Source organism: Podarcis pityusensis (assembly GCF_964106645.2).
Source record: "Podarcis pityusensis genome assembly, chromosome: 4".
NCBI lineage: Eukaryota > Metazoa > Chordata > Lepidosauria > Squamata > Lacertidae > Podarcis > Podarcis pityusensis.
The window spans coordinates 24,054,724-24,065,141 of record NC_138027.1 but is presented as its reverse complement, the minus strand read 5'-3'; the positions used below and the strand labels follow the sequence as shown (position 1 = coordinate 24,065,141).

Genomic DNA, 10,418 nt, shown 5'->3' with positions numbered 1-10,418 from the left:
ATCTTCCCAAAGACGGCAGCAAATGTCATTTTGACGAGAGTGCCCTTTCAGACCTGCTTCCAATCCAAAGCTACCACTCAAGTTGCATAAAGAAGAAGCCTTGGGCTCCATTGGTTTGCATAAAGACGCTATCAAATGTTTTAAGTTCTGCTTAAAAACACACACATTCTTCATGCGAAAAGGATAACAGCTGCTGCAATTTCCCCCAGCAAGACATCTGAAGGCAGCCGCGTTTAGAGAAGTTTTTAATATTTAATGCTGTATTGTTTTTAACACTGGATAGATAGATAGATAGATAGATAAATAAATAAACGTGTGAAGGAGCGGCGGGGCGGGGGAAATCATCATCATCCCGGAAGCAGCAGCAGCAGCGTACGAATCTACCTCTTGCAAAGTCTATAGTTCCTGATAGGCGCTCGCGGCGCTCTTCCTACTTCCGGGAAAATGGCGGCGGCCTGGAGACCCGTTTGGGCGGTTGTCTCCCGGGGATACGTGAGGCGCGGCGGGGCGCCGGTGCTGGGCAGCCTGCGGGCCCCCAGGCCCCGGGCGGGCCCCTGGCTTGCCACTGCCGCTCTGGTCGGAGGCGGGGCGCTCGTGGGCTTTGGCGGAGGATGGAGCGGGCAGGGCGGGAGCGGCGGCTTCCTGACAGTCCTGGCTCAGGTAGGAGACGAGGAGCCGCTGCCGGCTTCCCTCCCTTTCCTCGGCGTGGAAAGGACAGCGGGAGCCTCGGGGGCCGAAGCCAGCGCCTTTGCCCAGCCCTGTTCCCTGTTCCTTGGTTGGTTTCCGGGCGGCTTGCGCGGCTCCCTGCCTTCCATCGAATGGAAAATATTCATAACCCGCCTCTCACGGCAGCGTGTGCCCGGGCGGCGTGGCATTTCGGATGGGGGGCCGCGTCAGTCCTGTCGCAGCAAGAACAAAAGGGGCCCACCTTCAATACTTGGCACGCCTGGTTGGGGCTCAAGCTCTGGGAAACCCAAGAGTCTCATGAACTGCCATCTTTAGGCGCAGGGATTTTGTTGTTGTCGTTTAGTCGTGTCCGACTCTTCGTGACCCCATGGACCAGAGCACGCCAGGCACTCCTGTCTTCCACTGCCTCCCGCAGTTTGGTCAAACTCATGCTGGTAGCTTCGAGAACGCTGTCCAACCATCTCGTCCTCTGTCGTCCACTTCTCCTTGTGCCCTCCATCTTTCCCAACATCAGGGTCTTTTCCAGGGAGTCTTCTCTTCTCATGAGGTGGCCAAAGTATTGGAGCCTCAGCTTCACGATCTGTCCTTCCAGTGAGCACTCAGGGCTGATTTCCTTAAGAATGGAGAGGTTTGATCTATGCCCCTCCCATGTGGCTGGGTGGCTTGCAGCACATGAAAAATTGTAAAACATTAGACATTAATGCAAAACAAACAAACAAACAGATAAACAAAACAACCCCACCGAGGCCAGTTTTATAGTTTTGAGTTGCAGCACTGAGGCGGAGTAAAAAAAAAAGAGGAAAACTCAAGGAAGTGGTTATATGTGGATGTGGGAAGAGGGGTAGAATGGCTTATCTAGAAAATAAATGCAATGCTTGCTGGCTTTCCAGTACTGTACAGATTCTTGGAGTTTGAATAAGAAGCAGCACTGTTGTGCTGTGTTAGGAGAAATACTTTAGGAAGGGTGGGTAGGTTTGAATCAGAAGTTGGTGTCCTCTGAAACTAAAGGGCAATTAAACTGAGCTTGAACCCTGGGAAGATGGAGGCACTCTGGGTTGGTGGTTTCTCTGTCTGGGAGATCAACCAGTTGCCTGTTAATGGATGGGGCTGCTCTCCCTATGAAAGAACAGGTTTAGAGCTCCTGGATCCATCATTGTCACAGGAAGCTTAGGTAGGTTCAGTGACTAGGAGTGCATTTACTAGCTATGGTACTGTGGCCATTCTTGGACAGAGATTGTTTTACCATCGTGATTCATGCATTCATAATGTCAGGCCTTGATTATTGCAAGGTGCTCTATGTGTGGCTACCCTTGGACCTATTTCAGATGCTCCAGTTGGTACAAAATACTGCAGTTAGACCGCTGATGGGGACATACTATTGGCAGCACATAACTCGGGTGTTCAAAAGCTTGCACAGGGCCAGATTCAAGGATCTTTTATAAATTTATAACGTCTCTGACAAATTAGGCCCTCAATGATTTTTAATCCCTTTTATCCCTGCCAGATCACTGAGGTCTTTGTGAAAGTCCTTGTTACTCGTGTCTTATATATCGACCAGGATTTCTGTGTCCAGTATTGTGGGCCCAATTTTGTGGAACTCCCTTCCAGTTCTAGTCATATAGGCTGTATATCTTGAGCCCACTGAATACTTTTTTATTCTAGCGGGCTTTAAAACTGAAGTCTGATTTTATATTTCTTGTACACCACTTAGAGACAATTGTAGTTAAGTGGTATACTAATTGTTCGCATAAAATGGCTTGACAAAAGATGTAAAGGAAGATATATGGAAGATAATTGCCAACAATATATGAGGAGCATAATTACATTTCACTTTAAGTGAGTAAGTCAGTACTTACAATGCTGTTGTTGTAAGTAAACCTGACAGGAGGAAGTGTACTTGCTTCTGCTTAATATCATATATTATAGGGTAACAAAGGTATTAGTCACTGGCAGTACCTGTGGATGAATAAACATTTGTTTTCAGTCTTACAATCAATTAATTGTAACTGGTTTACATCAACTTGTGATGTTTAATTTGCCATAATGCAGTCATCATAGCTTAGCTGCTATATGCATTTTAAGTTCCATTGGGCTGATGGAAGTTACTTTTGAGCAGTCATGTATAAGATTTTATCACTAGGGCATTCAGTGTTCAGCTGTATGAAGCTAAAGTTTAGTCACTAAACTTACATCAAAGTATCAAATAGTTCATTTCCTTTAGTCTATACTGGCATAACTTTAGCTTGTGCTTCTCTAGTATAACATACCGTATTTTTCCATCTATAAGATGCCCCCATGTATAAGACGTCCCCTATCTTTGGGGACTCAGATTTAAGGAAAGGGGGGGGGAGATATATCAGTGTATAAGACGCCCCCTAATTTTTGACATTTTTAAGAAAAAAAACCTAGTCTTATACGGTATATTCTGATGGACAATATTTTCCCCCATTTGCGCTATGCCAGAATTTCAGTGTGTAAAAAGTTAGGAGCTTGTGTTATCTGTGTAGCTCTCACCTGATGCTTAACTTTGTTTACATAAAAATGTACTGAATTGGTTACTGTAAGATTAATATATATTTACTCATTCAGAAAAAAAATATTTCACAAGTAAAATGCTCAACTATGCTGTCTGAATTGCATCATGTAGGAAGCCATATGTTTTAAAAACAAATAAGGACATTCATGATTTCAAAAATAAGTTACTTACAAAACACCCTTTATGTCCATCTCTGTCCTTAAAAGGCCATGGGAATTACGTGGTTGCTGTCTGGGGTTACTTTCATTCCAAATATCAATACTTTGTTTCTTAGGGGAAGTGAAATAGGATAAACCTTATGTCTCCTGGTGAGTACAGAGAGTCTCCAGATCCAAATAGGAAGCATTGTGTCTATTTCTAGACACCCAATAATAATAGAACTGGTGTAGCATAACGACTGACGATAGAATGATGGGAAGTCCCTGGTTCAAACTTTTAACTACAAATTGCCTAGCAGGCCTTAAGAGAGCTGCTATTTCCCACCCACTCACAAATCTACAATATGAGGAAACTTTGCGGCCTTAGGTCTCTAATAAGGATTACTGTGTTATCGTGCATGAACCATTCTGAACACTTGAAATGTACTAATCCATATATATGTCATGTTGCTTAGACTTTTGTCCACCTTTGAAACTAAACTTTTGTTAAAATGTAGTGACTCTTGTAATTCTCCACATTTAATTTAAAATACGATGACTTTCAGTTATTCAAATTGTGAATAATTTCAGTCGCCCTCCATTTCTTTCCCGTGCTCTGGATCTTTCCTGTTTTAGAATTTAGGATGAAGGTAGTACATCAGATTTCTGCAGTGCTCAAAATAAGAAGCTTTTTCTTCTGTGTGGACTCGGCGTAGCAATTAGCACAGTCATTTTCCAGTGTTGTTGGATGCCAGACATAGTGATACTTCATACTTGTTTATCTTTAGCACTGTATTTCCAATATTGGAGTCACAGTAATGTACTGCAGAAGATTTTGAGATGGGTCACTTCTGTCAAACATCTGTTGTTGGCTTTGACTTAATGTTTATTTTCAGACAGCTTGCAATCCTCTGCATTAACATGCCACTACACAGCATGCTCCTCTCATTAACCAAGTTGGGCTTGGAATGTCTTGTCTTCGTGGGTTTACTTTTGTGATCTTAAGCCTTGAGCTCAGCCAGTTCTTTGGTACTGTACAGTGATTTGTTTTTGCATTTAATGGCGCTTCTAAATTCTGCGTATTAACTTCAGCTTCTAAATCAAACTAGTTTTGGGTCAGTTCTCTAGATTTATTCCCTGGATGCAAAAAGCTTAGCTTTGGAGTCTTCAAAATTGCTTCATTTTTTATTTTATTTTTTTAAAGCAAAGTGATTGTCTAGTGATTGCAGTTCAGACAAATGCTTTAAAGGTCACAGAGTACTTTATGCACTGAAAGTACCATAGAAATTACCAATAATTTAACTGTACTGTTAGTGAGGTATTGTAATGGGGAGACTATACCTTTATTAAGTCCTAGCTAGGGGGTGGTGTGCATAACAAATAGTATCATATACATTGAGTTGTGCTTGAAGGCATGGAACAGGGCCATTCTCAGTGGGGGCTGAGTAGAAATTGGTGGCCAAGTTACCTCCAGTTCTAGAATTGATCAACTTTCCTTTTAATTCCCATCTTTATTCCTCAATCCATGCATTCAGGTCAATGGTCCATTTGCTTCCTTGGTCTCTCATTGCTACTGCTCTTCATCTATTGTCTGCCTTGTATTTGTTTTAAGATTCTTGATAAATTTATCTTTCTTTTTAATTATGGTTTAAGTGTATATGTTTTGTGAATATTAGATTCTATATATCATTTTAGTTGCTTTGGGTAATTTTGTTTGATCAAGTGGTTTATATGGTGAAGCGTAAGTGAAGTGCAGGCTGGAGCAGGCTAGTTCAAGATATAATGAAACTGACATTAAAAACTGTTTCGCAAATGGAGACATCCTGCTATACTGTAATAACTAAATCATGTGTTTGGATAAGCTTGTCAAAACAGAAGCTTTTTCAGTGGACATCTAAAAGTTATTTGCAAGGGACTCAACATCAGCCTTGACTGTTGACCATGGGGCTGATGGGAATTGTAGTCCAAAACGTCAGGTTTGGGAAGGCTCCCTTGAAAGATGAAATACAAGAAGATAAAGACAGATGATGTACTTATTATAGCAGGAAATTGTTTTGTTGTTTTTGCTATACGTATCTTTGTTACGGGAACTACAGGAGGATGTTAGAGGCAGAACATTCTCTTGTTACCTACATTATGGGGAGCTGGCTCCAGGCCTGTTGGCAGACCAACTCTGTGTTAGAAAGATGTCTGCAAATGTGACATGAAGACTGGCAACATCAATCCCACCGTGTGGGAATCCCTTGCAGGCAACCACAGTGCCTGCAGACAGACAATCAGGTTGTGTATCCATAGCATTGACCAGAGGAGGAATGATCACTGGGAGGAACGCAGAGAGAAGAAATGCCAGCAGCACAACTGGACACCTTCATCTGCCCCAGCTGCGACAAAACATGTCTTTCCTGTATCGGTCCTTACAGTCACAGCAGGCACTGTAACCTTCCAATAGTTTGACTTCACCTCCAAACGCTCACTCCTCCATTGTCTCCCGAAAAAGACAGATGCCAACCAACTATCTGTGTTATTATTATTTATTAGACCGCTATATCACCAGCAGTTTACAAACAACTAAACACTATTCAAATTGTGAAATTAGCAAGCTCATCATGTTAAAATAACACAAAGCAAGGTACAGTGTCTGACATAATAATTCTGCCACAAGATCATTCATAGATGAAAAGTCGAATTATTCACTGAAAAACTGATGAGTAAACAATATCATTTCATGAAGTTATAGCCTGCAACAATCTCTGGTAATAAAGTCACCTACAGAAGGATTGCTGTTAATTTAATCAACAAGTCTTCAAATTATGTAATTACAACACTATTCATTGTTCAAATTGATTTCTTTCCTGCATATATTATGGCTTAGAGCATTATCAAGTTTCACAATATCAAGAATTGGAGAACCTGTTTGCAAGAAGTATACATAAGTGCTTGATGCTCTGCCAGGAGCTTCTACCAGCTGGCTCAGTTGTATGAGCTTATGTGGGAAAAGTCTAGAGTTCCTATTTTAATCTCTGTCCCAGAATATAAAAACAACTTGAATTTGTACAAGCTTCTGCTTAAAATGAACCACAGATTCTAAATATGTGTGCAAATTGTATGATGGTGATAAGTGGGTATAAAATATACCTAATTACAGTTCTATAGTTTTCGTATTATACATTGCTAAGCATGTGTACTTAGAACTAAGCCCCATTGAGTTTGGTGGGACATACTCCCCAGTTACCGTAATATGTATCGGATTGTAGCCTTAAGCATCTTGCAGTGGATATTTTTCCCCTTTTCGTATTATGCACAAACAGGAAAGCAATGTAGTCATTACTATTATGGCCTATGTTATGTATTTTTGTGTGTAATATTTTTCTCAAATGATATCACAACCCTGAGGTCAGCATGCCTTGTCTTAGTTCACTGTCTTTTAAACCCCCAAACCCCTAACAAGATTTTACAAATCTTTTCTGGAAAGTCTTTTTATTATATATTATAATCAAGTTAGGAACTCCCCATGCTGCTTTTATTCTGTATTAAAACATGTTAAAGAAGCTCTTTAAGTATCATGTATCCCTGAAGAAGTTTAAATAACTTGGGTATTAAATATATCCCAAGTATCATGCTTTGCATTAGTGACATACAGACATTGTCATGTTGAGTGACCAAAACAGTCAATAATATAGCAAGTATGGAATCTGTAAGGCCATAATGTTATGTTTAAATTTAGAAATGGATTTTACTTAGGGGTGTGCACTTGTTTCACAACATAGTATCACTTACAACTTTTTGAAAGCAGGATATAAATATCTTGAAACTTTGACTCTGAAAATATAGTGGATCCATGCTTTGTATTAATATTTCAGTTAGGGTTCTGGAAAATATCCAGTGCCCTCTTATATACTTGCTTTTCTCTAATCTGCTTTGTTACGGATATTCATTACTTTTGCTATGTGAGATTAATTATGGAAATCCTAAGCATCATTTGTATTTATGCAACAGTGTCTTTAAAATATGCTGAATGACCAAAGGAGGGTGGTATTGATGGCTGTTGTTTGTAGGACAACTCCTGTTCTTTCCTTTCTGTCAACAAATGCAATACCTTTAGTTTCCATAAGTGTTGACAGATCAATTAGCAGGAATCTAGGTAACTGGGGGTGGGGAAGCATTTTGTCTAAATTATAAAATATGGTATAAACAGCAAATTTTAACTGCATCGCCAGGCATCAATTTTCCTGTGGCTAATTAATTCTCATAGACACTAATTAATTGGCAGGTGTTCCAGGGTCCACATATTCACATAAACAACACTTAAACTAGCATTGTGTGCATTATATAATTAGTTATATTGTGTTGTATCCAGTGGTGCATGAGCAGAGGCAATTCTGTACAATGTCTGCTTCGTTTCCTTTCCTCTCCTTCCCCCTGTACTCCGCCCAAAAGGCCTCCCCGGAGGGCCAGGGGGACCTATTGAACATTGTGGACTGTATCTTACAGGGTTCCAGAGGGATGCAGAATCACCCCAAATATTGAATGCCTAAATATTTAAAGTTAATGGATACAGAATGTCCCTAACTGGTGTATATATGTTTCAGTTACAGATAGGTAGCCGTGTTGGTCTGCCATAGTCAAAATAAAAAAAATCCTTCCAGTAGCACCTTTAAGACCAACTAAGTTAGTTCTTGGTATGAGCTTTCGTGTGCAAGCACACTTCTTCAGATACACTGAAACTTAAAGGTGCTACTGGAAGGATTTTTTTTTATTTTGACTATGGCAGACCAACACGGCTACCTATCTGTAACTGGAACCATGGAAGGCACCACATTGAGCCGCATGAAATGGAAGTCCATCAACCTCACCAAGAAACTTGCACAGGTACAGACTGATATCTTCTTTCTTACTAAATGCAAGAACCTGGACATTATACCCAAGGGTCTTAGAATTAAGAACCCTCTACAATCCACGTATCCCACTGAATATGCAAGAAAACTATGCAACTGTTTCAGTGTATGTGAAGAAGTGTGCTTGCACACGAAAGCTCATACCAAGAACTAACTTAGTTGGTCTTAAAGGTGCTACTGGAAGGATTTTTTTTATTTTGGTGTATATATGATTATTGCTCCTCTATACTTGTATGGTTAATCTTTCTGTTGTATGTCAGTTCAGTTGGAATTAGCCTTGTGATGTGCCTACTTTGGTGATAAAGCATGGTATTTGGGCATACATAAGCCCAAGGAGAGAAGTCAAAGAAAAGTTTTCATAGCGGTAAGGAGTTAGATTGCCTCTTGAAGACTTAATTCAGAAATAACATGTGCTGGGGAAAGCTTTTGGGTTTAAGGACATACACACACCAAGAGCACATTTCTAGAGCTCAGTTCCTTCCAGCCTGCAAAAATCTTTTCAGGCTCAGCTTATCCTTGGCGTAGAAAGGATTCTGAATGTGAGTTTGGGCTCTAAGAAGCAGCCAAAGGGCTGTTGTGCTTAATAACTGACAAGAGGAGAGTCAGGGGGCTGAAGCATGTTACTAAGGGTCCCACTTGAGTACTTTGTGCTAAGGAGACGCAGGTGGCTCTGTGGTATGAACCACTGAGCCTCTTAGGCTTACTGATTGGAAGGTCGGCAGTTCGAATCCACGCAACAGGGTGAGCTCCCGTTGCTCTGTTCCAACATCTGCCAAGCTAGCAGTTTGAAAGCATACCAGTGCAAGTAGATAAATAGGTACCGCTGTGGCGGGAAGATAAACGGCATTTCTATGTGCTCTGGCTTCCGTCACGGCACTCCATTGTGCCAGAAGCGGTTTAGTCATGCTGGCCATATGACCCAGAAAACTATCTATGGACAAATGCTGGCTCCCTTGGCCTGAAGCAAGATGAATGCCACACCCCAATAGTTGCCTTTGACAGGACTAAACTGTCCAGGGGTCATTTACCTTTACCTCACTTTGCGCTGGTTAGCTATCAGGTACTATTTTCTTATGAGTAGACAGTAGAAGTAATTGCAGTGAGAATATAAGATGAAATTGGCTTGACTTTTCTTGGGTAAATTTTTTTGGAGGGAGGAAATGCAAGCTTCTGTGCATTATTAGCCTTGGTGTTAATTTTCAGTTTTCCAATCTCATTATGTGGTTCATGTGGTGGTGTTTGTCCTAAGTACAACTGCTCTAAAAGAGTGCTGCAAATGTAAAGGGAGGTACATCAGTATTTCCTTGTGATTCACTTTATTTAGCCATGTGGCAGTGTGTTCCAGACCATTCCAAACGCCTTCCAGTAAATGCGCTTACAGAAGACTGTGGCACATCTCAAGTTGATTTTTAGTGCTTAGGTCACCACTCAAGCAGGCGTTCTGATTCTTTCTTTTTTCCCCTCCATCCATCAGTCAAAGACACGAGAGTGTGGTGAAGTTTCTAAGAGTTGGATAGCCTATACAGCAGCGGTAGGGAAACCTTTTCGGCTCGAGGGCCACTTTAACTCATGGTCAGCTTTTGGGGGATGCGTGCTGCTGGTGGGCATGAGCACAGGCAAAAACAGATAAGACATGGGGTAGAAGAACATAGACCAATGGATGTGGTTATTACATTGGTAGAGAAGATTACCTTTCAGCCATGCAGAAATTGGAGGTTTCTGCATGTACTCGCATATCTCCATCCTCCACGTAGGCAAGCAAGAAACTGTTATGTCAGTTCATGGACATGTTCCATGCAGGCAGCAGCACTTGAGGAAGGTACACAGCGAAGCCACTGAAGGGGGAAAACTGGGGAGGGAGAATGGCCTGAGGGCCAGATAAGAGAGGTCTGGAGGGATGCATCTGGTCCTAAGGTGTGAGGTTCCCCACCCCCACCATTTACAGACACAGTAATTTGCAGGTATAGCTACATGCAGTAAAAGACATTAATGCTGCCTGGAAATGACACAGTAGTCAGCTGAACTGTTAGCCGTTGTATTTTTCAACTGGTGTAGCTTTATCTGTTGCATTTTATCATGCTAAGTCACTTTGAGATTGCCTTTGTAAAAAGCCACAAACAAATCTAGTAAATCATCATTTACTAGATTTAGCCCATCACAGTT

At 41.4% G+C, this 10,418-nt stretch overlaps 1 protein-coding gene across 1 annotated transcript in view; it reads left to right on the top strand.

Moving 5' to 3' along the window:
* Positions 1 to 429: 429 nt before the first annotated feature.
* MICU2 (mitochondrial calcium uptake 2) overlaps positions 430 to 10,418 on the top strand; it is a 67,053-nt gene continuing 57,064 nt past the window's right edge. Inside the window, exon 1 of the mRNA XM_081004175.1 lies at positions 430 to 660. Within this exon, the coding sequence (XP_080860301.1) occupies positions 445 to 660 (216 nt within the window). The 5' untranslated portion in view covers positions 430 to 444. The remainder of the gene's footprint in view (positions 661 to 10,418) is intronic.